Source organism: Hemicordylus capensis, chromosome 6, assembly GCF_027244095.1.
Source record: "Hemicordylus capensis ecotype Gifberg chromosome 6, rHemCap1.1.pri, whole genome shotgun sequence".
In the NCBI taxonomy this organism is placed as follows: Eukaryota; Metazoa; Chordata; class Lepidosauria; order Squamata; family Cordylidae; genus Hemicordylus; species Hemicordylus capensis.
This window is the reverse complement of record NC_069662.1, coordinates 78,311,964-78,331,362: the sequence shown is the minus strand read 5'-3', so window position 1 is coordinate 78,331,362 and position 19,399 is coordinate 78,311,964. Positions and strand designations below refer to the sequence as shown.

At 42.4% G+C, this 19,399-nt stretch overlaps 1 protein-coding gene across 9 annotated transcripts in view; it reads right to left on the bottom strand.

The window, feature by feature from the left end:
- The window catches only part of TNS3 (tensin 3), a 420,724-nt gene that overhangs the window by 78,749 nt on the left and 322,576 nt on the right, over window positions 1–19,399 (bottom strand). For all 9 annotated transcript variants that reach the window (XM_053262003.1, XM_053262000.1, XM_053262001.1 and 6 more), the window contains 3 exons: window positions 8,744–8,922; window positions 3,985–4,111; window positions 3,815–3,898 (listed from right to left, as the gene is read on the bottom strand). In XM_053262003.1, the coding sequence (XP_053117978.1) occupies window positions 3,815–3,898; window positions 3,985–4,111; window positions 8,744–8,922 (390 nt within the window). The remainder of the gene's footprint in view (window positions 1–3,814; window positions 3,899–3,984; window positions 4,112–8,743; window positions 8,923–19,399) is intronic.

Sequence of the window (19,399 nt, the reverse complement as noted above, 5' to 3'; positions counted from 1 at the left end):
ATCCTGGAGAGATTCTATCTATGTGGTCGCTAAGAGTTGACACCGATTTGACAGCATTCAATCAATCAACTCCATGTTGTGGATACAGGGGCAAGATGGAGGGAATAGTGGCTAGAGTTGACTGAAGTTATATCTGGAGATCTTTTCCTTCCAATATTTTTCACAGTATCAAGCCATTACAGTCTCTAGGACTGCTTTCCATAGTCACCTGGAGATTGATACCAGTTCAGTCTCCGAGAGGATTGGCAACCGTAACAGTGGTTTGGCTGAGATTAATACTAGGAACTTCCAGGCTTACACCACACATTTTTAGACACTATTAATCACTCAGTGTGATCAGAGATGTTGTTTATGACATCTGGAATAATTGTAGGAGTTTATGAAAACTATTATGTTTGTGAATGTGAATGTATTTCTTGGGACTATCCATAAGGACAGAAACTTTACTCTATGAACTGTCCTTGAGATGCTTAGGAATGAGACCACAGAAATGTTACTCTGTATTGGCATAGCCAAGGAACATACAGCAGGCAAATATCCATAATGAAATTTCCTTTATACTAGCTGGCCCACACAGAGCATCTGTGCGCTAGGACCTTTTTGCTCTCCTTGCCCACCACCACAGCCCCTGCTTTATTGCTCAGTGTCAGCTACCCACCCACTCTCACTCACCCCCTCCCCACTGCTCACTCGCTCTCCCCCTCCCCACTTGCTCTCCCCCTCCCTGCTGCTGTTTACTCATTCACCCCCTACCCACTCCTCTTCCCTATCTGCATATGGAATCCCCACTGCTTCTGTTCTGTTATATCAGATTGGTAAAGCACTGTGTGGGCGGGGCTTGCCACATATGACCTTAGTGTATAGATTCTTTTTAATGAGGAAATAGGAATCCTACCACCTGCAATTTTACATGAAATTTGGCTTATCCTAACAAGGCCACTAGCATGAATAAAAATGTTTAGAGTTCTCTCAATCAGAGCTTGAGAGACATATTCTGGTTGCAGTCTATTACCCCCACCCCCGTAAGCCACTTTCACTGACTGTGACACAACACATTTTGGTATGCAGGAATACAAACGTCTGACTTGACTGAACACGCTAAGATTGTAGTAGTCTGACAAACATGTTTTTGTCAGTGAGGAAGAGAAAAGGGAAAAATACCACTAGAAGCAAATCAAACAATTACTAACACGCCCAATTTCAAGAGTCTATCACTGGGAAATTCTTCTCAATGCCTGTTATGTAAACCTAGAGGAGTTCAGCTTGTTCACTATAGAGGGTCATACTGGAAATGTAGTAAAATATGAAGGGCTGCAACATTTGCTTCAACAATCAGTGTTAGTTAAATCAGAAGTTAGTAACACTAGAACCAGTAGTATGGAAATGCTGATAAACTCCTTTGGATGCTAATGCCACCTCAAAAAAGCAGCCAAAGCACCCACTATAATTAACACATGTGTGCACATACATGCACAACTTTTATCTTCCTATTTATTTCTATACATTTATTAAAACTTCATGAATGCAGACAAAATATCTGAAACATTTGCACTTGTTCAAAAGATAGTGAGGGTCCAAATAGCAGACTGATAAAAGTGAAACAAACAGAAAAAGAAAATACTTGGCAAGTTCCACAAATACATTATGTAGAAAAACTACAAAAAGGTCCGGGTGAAGGTTTAAACTTTCAACAAGAGAGTGCTGCATCTATATATTTAACCACCTCCATTGTCAGTATCATTCAGGATCCACAAAATACTTTAGTGTGCCCACAAAAAATATATGATCCTAAATATTACATTGGGTCAGTTCAGATGAAAATTGGCCCCACTGCATTTTTACATATGATAACATCAGGGCTGCTGGTGGGAACGCACTGACTCTGACATTACTCAAGGATTGGCTAATGAGATTGTGGCATGTCCTTTACTTGCATAAGAGGGATGAATTGTCCCTCTACCTGTGCCACAAAACCCTATTTATCTGAGCCCTGTTTAGGCATGCTTCTAACCATGTGCACACAGTTATGCCAATTGAAAATAATTATAAGAGTATTAATATACTACTTTTCAACAAAAAGTTCTCAAAGTGGTTTATACAGAAAAGAAAAAAGGAAGAAGATTCCCTGTCCCCAAAGGGTTCACACACACATGAAACACCACCAGCAGCTACTGGAAAGGAGCTGTGCTGGAGTTGGATAGGGACAGTTGCTATATATTAGGAAGTCACCACTTTAAAAGGCACCACTTTGCCCAGTTAAAAGGGTAGCTTCGCCCCCCCAGTATTCCTAGTCACAAGGGGATCTCTCTCCAGGTATTGCATTTGTCTCTTCAGAAAAATGGATGATGCAGGGAGTGGAGCTATATCATGTTTATACTATACAGTTACAAGAACATGAACAGGGTTCCTATCTTCTACACAATTTAATAATTCCACAGCAATCTGCAAGAAATTGTCTAATGGAATTGTTTCTGATAGGGTCAAGATAGTTGTGTGAGCTTCATTTCTAGCAAAACTGGACCGACCAATCTAATTCTTTAATGTTTCCATACCCATATAACATTTTGACATTTTTGCTACACTTTTACAACATACTATAGAGACAGTTCTGCAAGTGAAGGTTTATCCCAAAAATCACATAATGAATGTCAAACAAGGCACTGGGCTTCTGAGTAGGGGTCTGCATGGACCAGTTGCGGCAGTTAGGTCCATTTGAAGCAAACCATGGGTCCCTGAACTGGTTGGGTTGGGTTGATGAACCAGCTTGAACTGTTTCATTTTTTTCTATGTAAACCGCTTTGAGAATTTTGTTGAAGAGCGGTATATAAATAGTCATAGTCGTAGTCAAACTGGTTCGCAAGCAAACCATTCCTACCAGCCCAGTTCATGGTGGACTGTGCACACCCCTACCTCTGAGGACCAAACTAGATAGTTCACAGGAAAAGCTGATCAGTTTTTCTCTTTCTGAGATCATCATCACTTCTGAGACAATCAGAAGTGGAGAAATGGAGGCAGACTGTATTTTAAAACTCTTTGCTCATCTGCCATTTCCTCACTCCAAATCATCTTCCCAAGTGGTTTTTAAACGTCTATTTGTGTGCATTCTGAATTCCACATAAGTATAATGTGTATGTGAATTTGAAGTGGAGAAATAGTGGGCAAGAAAAATATTAAGCGCCCCCTCCTCTACTAGGGATGTGCCAAAATGCGATTTGGCATCTGAATTGTGTTTCGGCACATCCCTTTCAAGACAAGTGCTTACACAGCCCCTTTAAAGCGCAGGAGAGCAGGTCCATACTTGCTCCTCCTCCAATCGCCACCACTGCTGTAATCCCAGCACTCCCCCCCCCGCTCCCGCCAGCTATGCCCATGTGCAAGCGGGGCATCTCCCATCTGCCCCTCTGCAATCTGGCATGCACACGACCTCCACATATGCATGACGACAATTTGCGTGTTGGCATCATGCAGGGGCAGCTGGGAGATGCCCCACTGATGTGTGGGCACAGCTGGTGGGGGGAGCGTCAAGATTATGGCAATAGTGATGACTGGAGGAGCAGGTATGGAACTGCTCTCCTCCACTTTAAAGGGGCTGTGTAAGCACTTGTCTTGAAAGGCCCTCGCTTTTAAAGGGATGTGTCAAAACGCGATTCAGATACCTAACTGCATTTTGGCACATACCTATCGTCTACACTCCCATATTCTGTAGTTTTTCCTGTTTAAATATGCTTAATAGAACATCCGTGGTAACATTAAACTTGTTACCTTTTACATGCACTGCACATCATTATAATGAAAAGAACGAATAAGTTCTCACCATGAGCAGTTCTGAACATCTCCAATGGGATGCAGCTTTGATGGTTAGATGGGCTCAGTTGGTGGTAATGCAGGGGAGTTTTCACTGCAATAGAAGGAAATGAAAAATTTTGTATTATAAATAAAAGATACAGGAATAAATAAGCTTCCAATACAACCCCACCCCCTCACCATAAGGAGTCTCTGGTGAAACTGGAAATGCTGGAGTTGCTGGGACTGTTTCATTTCCATTTTTTGTTGGTGAGAAGATACTACCATCTGCTTCATCAAGACTTTCCTGGTGGTGTGCAACACCCATCTAAAATGTAGAATGGAAATGTTTCAAGAAATCATTTTACACAAACATATACAAACCTCTGCAAAAAACTTTACCCACTTTTATAATGGGCAAGTCTCATTGCCTCCAATGCATACACAAGGCCATAAAGTAAGGTGTTAGTGCAATCTATTCAAACAGCCATTAAATCTACTGCCAACTTTACATCTTCCTGCGTTCAGAGAACTAACAGAGGGCTATTTCAGATTATATTCCTCCCCCGGAAACAGCTCTGTTATTTGGATCACATGTAGACAGGGTGTTTGGAGGATCCCCACCCCCCCACACACAGAGTAAAGGAATATGGGAGGACATCTAGACATTTAGGCAAGATGCCAAGATAGGCATGCTCTGGGTGTATTCCCATTCTTAATTGTGAGGAGTAGTTCAGTGTGTATGCGTGTGTGTGTGGGGGGGGGGGTATTGTCCAATTGGGTCCAGAGCTGGGTCCTTATGCAAGAGAGACTATGGAAGGACAATAGTAATAATAATGTGTGAGGGGGAAAATGAATAATAATACAGTTCCAGTTCAGTATGGTCAAAGCAAACCTTACAAACAACAGAATAATTTCACTCTAATCCTCATTGCATTCACACACAAAAACTGGCAAAAGCCTATAATCTTATAGATTATATAATCTATAATCAGTGGTAGTAAAGCATAGTATTAGCTCATTTGGATGTCTTCTTATGTATGACAAGAATTTCAGTTTGATCTGTGAGTGAAATGAAAATGGGGAAATAATATGTAAAACAGATTCAACCTCCTTGCTCCAGGCTCCCACAGGGACAAAAATAACCAGCAAGGGGAGTACCCTGATATCTTCTCCATAGCAATGCTGAGAGTAAAACATTGAATTAGGCCAGTGAGAGCCTGTGTGAATTTTGGAAAATACTCTTGGTGGAAAGAGGACAAAATGCACGTGTTAGTACAGTATCAGAGAAATGAGCAATTGCACAGACAGTATTTGCCACTTCCTTGGCTCTAACCCTGTATCGTCCAATTAATTGTTGACTGGAAGTAAATGTTTATAATCAGATATGGTTTAGATATCTAAAATTCAGAACCTGCTCAATGTGATTCCCATTCACTTCCATCTATAGATGATCCTAATCTTAGTTTTATCATAATATATCAATAATTGATTAACACAATATAAAGGAAAAAATATATAAGAGACCCAGGTCTTGTCTGAGAAAGCAGAACAGTGTCATCTGCATAAAGTAAAATAGGATTTTTCAGAGAAGCAAGGCTATTGGGTGTGATTCAATAGCACTTAAAATGCTCAAAATGTCATTTAATAACAAGTTTAAAAGAAATTGAGCTAACACACATCTAACATCTTTTATAGTCTAGGTTGGGTCAGACAGGTGACCAGCTTGCCTATAAGGCACTTGTTTTTCCATTTGATTATAGTCTGAATTAAAAACAAAAGTCTTCTATCTATTCTAGATAATTCTCTAAGGCGTACCCGTGGCTAATCCCATGCTCTCACGAGAGTTTGCGAGCAGCTGCTGGGAGAGGGAGAGAAATGCCAAAAAGTGGCAGCTGGCTGGCCGAGAGAAAGTGGCGGTGGCGGCAGAACTGGCTGAAGAGATGGGTGGGGGGAGAGAAGTGTCTGAAGGGATAGAGACGAAATGAAGACGGGGCAGGGAGCTGGATCGGCTGCTGTAAGTGGGCGAAGACAGGGAGAACTAGGGACACAGATGCTTTGCACTGGGTCAGCTAGTTGGGTCAGCTACTATCAGCTAGTTGATAGTAATTCCCTCCAACTTGGCCCATAACAAGCTCCTACAAACTGAATCGAATTCAGATTTCAAACCTATAGATGCAGAAAAAAAGACTGCCCCTCTTGGGCCTGAGTACTTTCCCACTGAATGGACCAGAACATAGCAATAATCTAAAGTCAAATTCTCTAATCTAAATCCAATCTGCTGTTCTCCATGCTTGTTATCCTTCTAGAAATAGGAAGCATGAGTTGCCTTCTACTACAAATGTGGGAAATCGCCCATCTTATTGATAATATGCTAAAAGAGGTTCACATTCTTTTTCAGGACCCATGAGAAAAATAGAATTGGGTCCTGGAGCTCTGTTGGTTTCAAGTCAACTAATTGGATTCCTAATCTTTCTGGGTTGAACATCAGACCAGTCTTGGAGATTAGTCAGACATCTGCTGGGCAGGGTGGAGGGCGCAGATGTAAAAAACACAATCTAAGTCCAAAAGAATCTCAGAAAAAATAATCCTCCCATGATTTAGTGGTAATAAAGCAAGCTGAGGCCTTCTCATTTGACAAGGCCTTGGAAACCAGATTTAAAAAAATAAATTCCTCTTCTTATTCATTATAGACTATATGCACGGACTAGAAAATTTCAAATTCTCATATATCATTCCAGTAGGCAGCTATAGCCTCCTCAGCATCAGGGCATGACCTGTTATCCTGATTAAGATTATTAGCAATATCTGAATTGAGGAGGTCAGCAACTGTACTCTCCAACTTATTTCATCATCGGACTCTATTACCTACTATAATTGAAGATTTATCTAGCATTTCTTGCTGGTTACTTGGTCTTCCCACAATAATGCTGTTGATCTTTATTGTTGTTGATCTTTATAACCAATAGGAAATGATCACTCTCAACCAGATTATCATTCTTTAAAAAGCTAAACCTTTCCAAAAGTGAGAGAGACACAATCACGCTACTGCCTAAACACAAAGCAAAAGTGAACTTGCCATTCCAATCAAGAATAATACTACTCTTGTAAAAGTGAAAATGCTCTCACCTATCCTGCCTAACCACAATAAGTCAGAAACATATGGAAAGGCTTGCCAGAACTATTACTTTCAGGTAAAAACTCTCACTTATCGAATTATGAGATCTACCTTCAGGTTGGTGCCAGCAGACTGAAGTTTGGCTGCTAAACATGGATGGGAGATCATAGCCCATGTATGCGCTCTGGCAGAAAAATAGGGATTGGGTATCTATGGTGCCTCCTCCACTGACTCTTAAGACTCTCTGGGTCCCAGCAAATACGAACAATGCTAACAGTGAATCAACATTTATATAGGGCTTAAAGTGTTCACAGAACTTCATTATTAGCATTTCAGTAATCCTGACAACAGCCCTCTGAGGGTAGTCAGCATTATCCTCACATTAAATATGGTGGAGATTATAGCAAAGAGACAGTGGCTTGCCTAAGCTACCTAGTAACTTCATAGCTGAGAAAACCCTTTAATCAGGAACTTCCTGGTTCGCAGGTGGCTGAAAGAGTTTGAAAACTCTGCTTTTCCATGAGACATTTTACACTTGGTTTTATATCAGTTCTCCAGTGTAATCAATTTTAGCCTTAGTGTTATTGGTTTTCATTTTTGTTGATATTTGTTTTAATGTTGTGAGTCATCCGAGCAGTAGTGTACTGGAGGGGCCGGGTATAAATAAATATATATATATATATAGTTGTATTTAAATAATTGTATTTTACATATAATAATATATATAATAATGTAATACATATAATAATGTATGAATGTATACATATAATAATGTAATAATGTAATAGATTTTTGTTGTATTTAAATAATAATAATTCTAATAATAATAAAATTCATTATTATAATATAAATATAATATAATATATTATATATAATATATATTATTATTATTCTAATAATTCTTAGAATAATAATAATTCTAAGTCACCTTGAGCAGTAGAGTGCTGGAGGAGCAGGCAGAAATATTATAAATGAACACTGTGAGATAGGCTGAGAGAGAATGACTGACCTGAGGTCACAAAGTGAGCTTCATGGCTGTGTAAATATCTGAACCCAGTCTTTCCAAGCCTAATCCCTGCACTCTAAGTCATTAAACTACTCTGGCTTTCATAAATATATAAAATAAAATGTTATCTACACTCTAGCTGCTTTTTTATGGAGACTTTTCACTAGACTCAATCTGTCTAGCGCTGGTATCCACCTGATCTCTCTTTGTTACATGAAGAATTTCCTTGCCAGGCAGATGCCATCTCAGGGTCAAGGGCTAACAAGGACGTTCTCCGTGTAAGACAGTTAGTATTTTTATTCATCCATCCATCCAAATAAAGAAAGAGATCTGTGCAAGGAAGCAGGCTTCCATCTCTGTCACTTGCTGAATCAAGAACCACAGCTGTAGACTGGGTGCACAGATTGAAGCTCTTGTCAGACATAAGAAGGATGTTTTCTATTCATGTTGCATTACTTTCAGTGCAACATACATTTGGATGCATACACCCTCCACATTCTGACACAACTAGAGCTTGATCAGAGTGTCAAATTATTTCTGGACGATCTAGAGATGCAGTCATCGGTAAGGTTACAGAATCAACCAATCATTTCCACGCATTTCTAAAACATTCTAAAACCAAAAGGATCTCTGCTGGTTACTTGCTATGATTGCCTGACTGATTGATTAAGTGCTGTCAAGTCGGTGTTGACTCTTAGCAAAATAGATAGATTCTCTGCTATGCTATGATGGTATTTGATAAATATCACTTGCTATGATGGTATTTGATAAATATGCTGGGGCAGGGGCTAAGCATGTCACACTTCATTAATTTTCATTCCAATAATCTTGCTTACCTCTTTGGTATCTCTCCCAGGAACTACTAAACCAGGACTTTCAGGCTGCTCTATGGCAGAAGGTGTTTTCCATCCACTCTTTGTATACAATGGTTGAGTTGGGATATCATTGTCATACTGTCCAAGGCTGAACTTTCTGCTCCGTCCCCCCAGTACTCCATCCTCCTGGGAACCTGGAGCTGCAAACATCACATAAAGTTTGTATATATCCCTTTAATCCAGGTACACAATTCAAAATCCATTCAAGTACTTTGCAGCAAAATCTAAAAAGCAACAATCATGTAGAAAGCAGTTTGGAGTAAGGAGGCATAGGGTGTAATCCATCAGCAAGGATAAAATCATAATGATTACAAATTGCAACACACAGACACATCAGCAACTGCTTCACTGACAAACTTGCCAAAGTAAATTCTAACATTTTGCATTCCAAATGACCCTTGGTCACCACTTTCCATATACCATTTGCTTATAAAACGAACTACTACATGGTTACATATGTACAAGGAACTCCAAATCAAGTGTTTCTACAGCTGCCTACACTTTAGCAGATTGAAATGCAAGGGCAAGGGTGAAAGTAATGGGGGAAGATATATGAGAATGATAAATGGAGTCTTTCTAAACACATATTGTTAGCATAGCTTGAAGGAGAGTTAAGATAAAAGCTGCCATGATGATCCTAAAGATCCCTTCCATGAATATGCGTAATTAACATTTCCCGTACTCCTACTTCGGCTTTAAAATCAGTACAGTAGGTTCTATGATCTGCAGAAGAAGCCCTGCTTTACTGCTGTCACCTCCTGGCAGGCTCATTTTGAAGTCCATTTTCCTGAGAGCCATTTACTTTGACCTTCCCTAAGTAGCCACCAAAATTGGGTTAGGATAAGAAATGCCACCTCATCCCTCTGCTGTTGCTCCAGCTTAGAGGTGCTGTAGAGAAGAAGAGATGGCAGCCAGGGGCCACTTCTACATCTGTAGGAGAAACCCCACCCTCCTGCCAAGTTCTTCCTCTTGGACATTTCTGGGAGGTTATGTGCATTGGGCCTGCTGCAGCTTTAAGAACCACCAGAAGCTTCAGCCAGAAACCTGATCATTTTGTTTTCCTTTATACAGTATAATCTGCTTTGAGAAGCATTGGCCTGAAAGGCAGCAAACAATTAGATGATGATGATGATGATGATGATGATGATGATGATGACTGATGATCGCACAGACTGACTACAAACAAAGGCAAACTGTAGTTGAGAAGAAAAACAAGTTAAAATTATCGACACAACAATACCAGGGGGTAGCAGAATAGAAGAAAAAGAAACAGAAAAAATAACAAAATATGAAGTTCTACAAATTGAAATTGAAAGGCTGTGGCAGAAGAAGACCCACATAATCCCAGTGGTAATTGGCGCCCTAGGTGCAATTCCAAAACAACTTGAAGAACACCTCAACACTATAGGGGCCACAAAAATCACCATCAGCCAATTACAAAAAGCAGCTTTACTGGGAACAGCCTATATTCTGCGACAATATCTATAACAACAGCAATGACATCGACAATAAAATTCAGCCATGTCTGATGTCTGGATAAAACAAACCAGTCAATAACACCTGTCTGACTGTGTAAACAATAATAATAATACAAGCTGGAAACATATTGTTCCACTCAGCTGGGCTACATAGGCAATATCTGAAATCTACAGTGTCATAACCAAACTCCAGTTACTATGAAGATCCATTAAAATGTCATCATCAGACTCTCATGCAATGTAGGTTTACGATGCTCATCCCATGAGTCCAAAGTTCTTAACCTCTCCTCTTTAAAGAGACTTGATTTGTGGCAACAGACCTTAGTCACTGCCGTACAACTGAAAAGTTGTATGGCACACTCACACTCTGTGTGTGAGTGAATGATATTTAGAGCAGAGAAACAGCAGGCAGAAAGGGGCCTTACGTCTTCCCCCTTTGGCTGTTTTCTCTCCACACCCTTTTCTCTCCTGCCTTTCCCCCTTAATGTAGCAAATATAAATTTGAAACTCCACATGGGGAAGTGGAAGAAAAGAACCTCAGGAAGTAAGTTTCTGAAGTAGGGGAGGGTTAAGTACCCTACTTCTGGTCTCAATTTCCCCACTGCAAACTGCACCAAGGGCATTGGTACTTGATATGCTGTGTGGAACCTCCATTATAATTACACATAGAGAGAATGGTGGAAAAGCAGTTTCTCAGAAGTGTTAAAGGGCCCCAGTGCAAATTAGACCCTATATCTAATTGCTACGACATTCTCTCACCCTCCCCTTTCAGGCATCTTGTGATCCAAAGTCTAGAAATCACTGGCTACAGCATATTCCCCCATTTTGAACATAGGATGCAATGGACAGGCCTACTGGCCTCACTGTTGCCCTTTTTGAACTAAGAATGTGTTTTGGAAAACTTACAACACAGTGGTGGCTGTGCATTGCAAGAGAAGAGCAGTAGTGGTGTCCATGTCTTTCAGGGAAGCTCGTTCACCATAACCGATCACCCCACTGAGGAACTCCTGACAAGATCTGAAGGAACTCCAAGGGCCCTTGGGACAGAGTTTGAAAACCACAAGAATATAAAGCAATGGTTCCCAAGTTTCTCACTGTCTCCCCAAAGCAGAATATTTTATTTGGAGCATCCACTGGATTCCACCACCATCTACTAGCTAGTTCTTGTTGGAGCTAGTACCCTGGCAGCATCAGCTCTCAACTGCAGTGTCTCATAGTGACCACTGTGCGTGTGTGTGTGGGGGGTGTGTGTGTTTGGAGCCATGGATAAAAGTGGTGGACTCCATCCCTCTTTGTTCTTCCAATGTTAGGTTCCATTTTGTTTCTCCAGAGAGGGCTGTTTGTTTTGGTCTCTCTCTTTAGCCATGAGCTACGGCTGAAATTAAGCTGCAGGTTTTTTCACATTTGTTTGTAACCTTTTTCTTTAAATAAATCCTAGTAGTTCTTCAAAATCAAAGAACTGTCTCAAGACCTCTTGCTTTTCTACTTTCTCACCAAACTGGTTTTGCTTTGCTACCGTATTTGGGGACTGAACTGCCTTTCTTCCCCTACAGTTCTAAGCTGACAAAACAAAGTTTCACACAAAGAACATTTGCATAGCAAGGTTTTCTAAAAGAAAAACATTTATTCTACATATCTTCTGAAGAGTTGGGGGAGGAAAGAAACAGCTCTGTTTAACTAACTGTGTTTAACTGAAGGTAATTTACAGCATTATGATTAGATACTGTGAAATGGAGGAAACCTGTGCAGTAATTTATTATCATTTTCAAAAAGTGGTTATTTTATCAGTGTTGTGGGAACAAAAGCACACCACAAATATGCAACGGTTTCTCTAATCTTTCTGACCAGTACAAATGATTAATACAATATACACTTGTATTAATGCACATTGCCATTTAAAACAAACAAATTTAATGTGGACAAAAATCAAAAGTAGCCATGCTGGTCCATTTTCATACCACCAGAGTAAAACTGTCCTTTTATTAGGACACCCCCCCCCCCAAAGAACACCTCACAAAGTATTGTGCAAGCTTTTGAATTCTTTAAACAAAACAACAAAAAATGGAAGGGAGGAAAAGGCGAGGGCAGGGGATATCACCAAAATTGCTTCACAGACATCAGAGATTCCATGTGCTTAAGCAGCTTCCAGATTGGGGCTAAAATTTCCACTCAATTCAATAATGAACTTTATGGCCTATGAACAAGTTGTAAAGTCACCCCTTTCTCTTTGTTCATTCTGCTTACTATGCTGTCTTGTATCTTGGCAGGGTTTGTGAAATATCAGTATGTACACTTAACATATCTATTTTCCTTGCTAAGGAACCAATCACCCCTTTTTATAGAGGAAACAGAAAAACCAATAAGCGCTGATGGTAACAAAAGCTACCCTACAGTATATGGCTATACTATTGTCACAAAAGCTACCCCAGATAGCTATACTATTGTCACAAAACTATGGGTAAATCTCACTACATAACAGATCGTAGTTAAAAGGTTAACCTTTCATTATCTTCAGCTGGATGCTCAAACAGATTCTGCTGAAGCAAATTCTATGGAAGTAAAACATGTATCTATCTAACATACATCCTTGAATGACTGGAGACCAGCTATTTAGTTTCAGTAAGGGCCGCAGGTGGAAACACGCCCAAGGCACCGATTCCAAGGTCGCCACCATCAGTCCCAGGATCCTGGAAAGGGAGAGCAATGACATGGACTTCTGTAGTAAGGCCTGATGGACATCAGTCTCCAGGGTGGCTCTGCGCTCTGATGGCAAGAAGAGCTTGTTCTGTATCATGTCTATCATCCTCCAGGCCCACAGATTTGTGATCAACAGGAAGAAAAGCCAGTTATGTCCTTCCCACCAGCTTCCCCAGGTGTAGCAGATGGTGGGAAGGACATAACTGGCTTTTCTTTCTGTTGATCAGGAACCTGTGGGCCTGGAGGACCTGTAGTGTGGTGTTGAGGTCCTTCTGAGCAGATTGCATAGTAGGTGTGTGCACGGAACCGGCTGGCCCGATTTGGTTTGAGTTAGGACTGGACTCGAACCAGACTGGCCAAGTTCGGTCTGGCCCCCATCGAACCTCCCCCCAGTCCGGTCGGGGCGGGGGGGGTCCACAAATTTTTAATTTATTTTTGTTAAGTAACTGTAGCCCCCTCGGGGGGCTTCCTGTAGGCCGCGGGCAGGTGTGTGTGTGTGTGTGTGTGTGTGTGTGTGTGTGTGTCCACGAAGGTCCCCCCTCCCACCGTTGGCCTCTGAAATCACTGCTGCGGCCGGGTAAAACAATTCTTTTCAGCCCGTTCAGGCCTCCATAACTGTGTGCAGCAGCCATTTTGGCCACTGCCATGCATGTGTAAATGGCCTCTGCGAGGCTGTGAGCCATGCCAGGCCTCGCAGAGGCCATTTATGCATGTGCGGCGGCTGCCAGAATGGCTGCCATGCGCAGTTACGGAGACCTGAACGGGCCAAAAAGAGTTGTTTTACCTGGCCGCGGCAGTGATTTCAGAGGTCGGCAGGGGGAGGGAGGACCTTCACGGACACCCCCGTGGCCTACAGGAACCCCCCCCCCCCCGCGAATGGGCTACAGGTACATTTATTTTATTTTTTAATTTTTTAAAAAAACCCAAAAACCTTCGAAAGATTTGTGGGCTTGTCCGGAAGTTCAGTTCCGGTCCAGATGGAACCGGGGTGGGGTTCGGTTCGATCCTGAACCCCCAGACCGGTCCACACATCCTTACTGTATAGACGGTGATTGGAGGAGCACATCATATAGATATACAAATATCCTGACCCCTAAGAGTCTGAGATGTGCTATGACTGGTGCCAGAACTTCCGTGAATATGCGGGGAGCAGAGGAGAGGCCGAAAGGAAGTGCTCTGTATTGGTAGTGTGTTTTGGCGTATAGGAAGCAGAGTAGAGGGTGACTGCTTTGGTGTATAGATACATATAGATAAGCCTCCTTCAGGTCTATGGAGGATAGGTGTAAGGCTTCTGCAATCGACCTGAGTGATTCCATGTGGAACTTTCTCTTTTTTACGAAAAGGTTGAGGTATTTTAAGTCCAGAACTGCTGGTAGGGAGCCCTCCTTTTTGGCCATGGTGAAGATGATGAAATAATTGCCCCTCCCGCCGCTTTTCCTCCTCCAGTGCTCGTTTTAAAGTTTTAAAGCTGGGGCAGCAGGGAGGAACGCTGCCGCCCCAAAAACATTGCTAAAAAGTCAAGCGCCGGAGGGGAGAAAGCGGCAGGAGGGGGGGAAAGCAGCGGGAGGGGGAAAAGCGGCGGGAGGGGTAAGTACTCCCCCTTGCCCTTAAAGCTACATACCCCCCCTGCCGGCCCGGCCCCAATCCGGACCAGTTCAGAGGCCTCTAACATGGCCCTGGACCGGTCTGGTGCACATCCCTATTTGATTATTGTTACCATCTTCCTATTAGAAGCCAAAAGGTTCAATTCCCCTCTCTCAATGAAGTGCTTAGGGAGTGGGAGAGCCATAGTGTTTGATTTGGGCCCAGGAAAAACCATAGCACTTTTACTCATAGGCTGGGATTCCTGAGCATTAGGCTGGGACAAGCCTAATGTATGTATGTCTTGGCCATCAGTGGGACAAAGTCCAATGACTGGAAAAGTCTCTGGGGAGCATCAGCGTCCTCTGGTTCCTGACCATCTGACCACCCTCTTTGTCTGGTTGGTCAGGGTCTGTTCCCCACAAGGGGTCCCCAGGGTCCTCTGGAGTGTTTCCGCTTGGAACTGGTTCTTTATCTAAGGGAATAACTGGAATTGGTGCTGGTGGGGTTTGTGGGGGGTGGGGTTAAGGGTTCCCGCCTGGGGGTTCCACAGGAGTTCTGGGTCTGAATTGTGATCTGAGATTTCAGAGGAATGGGTACTCTTTTCCTTCTACTTAGACCTAGACCTCCTTTAAAAAAACAAACTTTTTAATATGCTTGCACTTTTTCTTTGCCTTCTAAGGGACTGGAATCTCAGAAACAAAAGATGAAGTGCTTGAGGAATGTGATTGTTCCCTTCTGTGCTTTTTTCACTTTTTAGATTTTAATTGATCATAGCGCTCAAAAGAATGCGCTAACAGATCCTCAAATCATGAGCACCAAGTAGGTGGGTGGCATATCAGAGGGCATTTGATCAAGGGATTGCGGCGTTTGAGCAGGCTGGGCCAGGCTACATCCCCAAGGGCCCCACAGGAGATGAGGATAGAAGAGTCTGAAGACCCAACATGGACCAAGATCACCAACTGTGTGCCTGCTTCAGCTGCAGCGCTCTTGGTCTCCACGGTTCTGGTGAATGAAGTTTTTGTTACCCCCTGGCTTGATCCCATACTCCCAATGGCTGTAAATTTATGATTTTCTCAGGAGTTTATGAGTTCCTCTGTGTTTCTATGGGGCTGTGCCCTGAAGATTGCTGGTAGAGGCCACCAGCACTTGTGGGGGGCCACAGCCAGCAGCCGTGTGCTCCGCAAAGCTTCGGGGAGCTGGCGGAAGGAGCGGTGCTAGGACAAGCAGGGGCCCTTGGCCCTGGGAGCTGGCGGCAGTGGGTTTGGGGCTCGGTTTGCCCCCAAGCTGACACAAATACCCGATTGAGCGGGTGTGAGCCACAGAGTGTCGCCCATCAGCTGATCAGAGGGTTACATGCTCAGTTCCAAGCTCCCTTCCCTCCTTGGCCTCCAAACACCTGATTTAGTGGACTCAAGCTCTGGAACGCTGCCCAGCAGCTGTTTGGGAGCAGAAGAATGCCACCCATCAGCTGTGCAGCAGGGTGAGTGTTTTGCAGGGAGGGCTCTGCTCCAGAAAAGAAAGCCTGGCTCTGCGACTTCTTAGGCAAGCTGACTTCTGGGGCAGCTTGCCGGCTGCTCGGAGGGCCTTGAGAAGGCCTCATAGAAATCTTCCCTTCCTGACTCTCACATGGAGCATGCGCCTAGCATGTTCCATAAAAGGCAGGGACAGAAAGATGGCAAAGAGCCTGACCAATGCAGGGAAAGAGAGTGGGGAAGGGCAGGGACAGTTTGAAAAAGAGAAGCTCGGAGAATTATTATTTATTTTTTTTAGAAAGAGAAGGAACAACAACAGAAAAAAACTGATATAAACTAAGACCAAAAAGATGAAAACAAAAGGAAGCAATAGAGAGAAGCTGAGAAGAACTGCCTTGTAGCCACGCAGGACTAAAAGAACTGGGTGGGGCCATGATCCGCCACCTCTTAAAGACTAACTAATTTGCATAGTCCTGCCTTACGGGCCACGTGGAGAATCATAACCCACTCAAGGAGACACCCTTGGATGCCAGCAGCAGAGAAGCATCAGATACTCCCACACCATTCACTGGACTTGACAGTTAATCACTATTTCATGATGCATGGGGGGTGGTTGGGTTTCTCACATAGCTACAAGGCTTGGGTAGACCAGCATAAGAGTAGTAGAATACATGAGGTACAGGCAAGGGTACAATATAAAATATAAAACTAGTTATGAAGCTATAAAAGTGTAGGGTAAGTAATGTGGAATAAATTTTTTAAAAATTACAATATAAAATTTTAAATATAACTGAGACTGTCTACAAGAGAGAAGTCTGCATCCTAGTAAATTGTTGGCCAGAAGGGCTCCACGTGTATGAGTATTTAAAAATAATTAAAAGTATTTAAAATACATAAGAAGAATTAAAGTATGCAAATAAAAGGAGATTACAATAACTTGTGGGAAACCTGAACAGTATTCTTTCTAATTTTTTTCATCTGAGTGCGGAATAAGTTTTGTTCTGGGCAGCTGCATCAAGGCAGTGTGTGTGCACATGCATTCAGAGTGGGACCTTTCTGATTCAACCTGAGCGGGATCTAAAATTAACTAAGCGGACTTTCAAAAAACTTGTGCGTGCGCGCACATCTTAGAGGGAACACTGGAGCTGAGGCTAAGGCTGGATTTTGTAGGCTCAGCCCACGGTCCCTCTAGACGAGAGCTGTCATGGCCCTGCGGATTCTACACGCTGCAGCACAGAACTTGGCAGTATTACCGGTGACCAGGGCTGCAGGGAGGTACATTGCAGCCACATGGCAGCAATTTTAGAGAGAGTGCCAGCGGGGTGAAAGTGGCGGGGCAGGTAAGGGCACCCTCCCTGCCCCTTAAAAGGTCCCCCCACCTCCGAACCAGCTCAAACACTGGACTTCTGAACTGGTTCGATGCTCCAGAAAAGGAGTGCCAAACCGGTTTATGCACATCTCTACTCCTGAGGAATAATCACATGTGGTCTGAAAATGGAAGGTTGCAGATTGCCCTTCCTCCCAATGTTTGAATTTCCAGTGCGTACCTATGCCCATACATGCACACACACCTCATTATACAGATAATCACCATTAACAAAATGGCCTTTTAACCTCCAAGTTTAAATCAAGTCAGAAACCATGTTTATATTCATTTTTATTGATATGCATTTATTAAAATGAGCATCTTTAAAAAAAACAAAAACATGGCCATGAGGAAGTGTTCTTGCACTCAAATTCAAACGCTTCCTGGATGTCCCCTTATTTCTGGTACACAGTTTGACTGGAATAAATTATTTATACAGCATTTTTAACTTCAGTACCTTCTCTTCTGCAGACTGCACAGCTGGAATGCTTTAAGCCTCTCTTCACACAAAAATATAATGGATGATATAAAGCTACAGTTCTAAACAAGAAGTGACAACTCCAACCCAGTCTGTGTTTAGACAGAACTCCTCCTCTTCTGGATCGGCACCATGTGTATAAGGTTGTGTAAACTAAAATCTAGGCTGAGGGCCAAAGCACACTCTTTTGGAAGCAGAATCCATTTTTAATAAGGTACATTGCATCAGCTCCCTTTGCTCTGCATAATTTGTTACCAAAAGGCAGACACCCCTCTTAGTGCTTCAGGGACCCAAATGTTACTAGAACTAAAGATCTTTCCACTTAACAGGCACAAGTATCTATGGCTGCAATCCTATGCAGGATTGGATATCTGGAGCAAATCCATTCAACAAAGTGGAAGTTAGAGTAAACATGCACAGATTCCAAGTAAATATGCAAAGATTCACACAGTAAGAGCACTAAATACAATTTCAGCAGTACCTATGGAAGGCTTCTATCATTTCTATTGGTACAGACATTTATGTCAGTACAGAACAAGGTATCTAAGAATTCATCGCCAGAAAGATTTCTTCAGGGACTCAAACAGGCTATGACAGCAATGGCTGCCTCATATTTGTGCCCAGCATCTAATATTAAGGGGTATACTGCCTTTGTACATGGGAGATTTCATTTAGCAGTTATGGCAAATAGTCATTAACAGACATAATATTACTGGCTGATATCCTGATGAAATTTACTAGAGGAAGTTTTATTGATATTTAGTAGTCCTACTGAGTAATACTATTTCGTCAGGATGTCAGCCATCCTATTATTGAGAATATACTGCTTTTCAACAAAGAAGTTCACAAAGCAGTTTATATAGCAAAAGGAACGAGAAGATGGTCCCCTGTCTCCAAAGGGCTTGCAATCTAAACAGAAACATAAGGGAAACACCAGTCAGCCATTGGCACGGATGCTATGCTGGGCTGAATACGGAAAGTTGTTCTCCCCCTGCTAAATATAACAGGGCGTGATTGGATGTGTTTTGTTATACTGTCAAAATTAAACATCAGTTGCTAAATAGTACAGGACAGGGACAGGAAAAATATAATTCTAAAAATGTCAGTATATCTAGTCTAAAGTCCGGAAACTTTCATATTCAATGAAAGTGTGTGCATTTTTGTTTGCCCTTCTCTGTGGGGAAGCAAGGGGCCACGTACAGGGAACTCTTAACCCCTAAGAGTGCATGACTTCCACCTTGTCCAGATCAGCCTCAACCTGATACTCTCATCCATGTTGCCTGCAAGCATGAGTGTGCTTGTGTGTGATGAACTCTGAGCAGTACGCTTCCTGTGACGAGCTAGAGGAAATAGAATTAGTGAGAGGAAGCAATGGGAACTCATTTTCTGTAATGTTTATATTCTGTTCTAATATCTTAGCATGCCTTACTTTGGCATGTCTAACTTGTGTCTAATACCCCTGCATGTCTAATACCCCTGCTAACTTGGCAAAGAGTCACCTTTATCTAGCAGGGGGAGAGTAACTGGCCCTATCCACCCCCA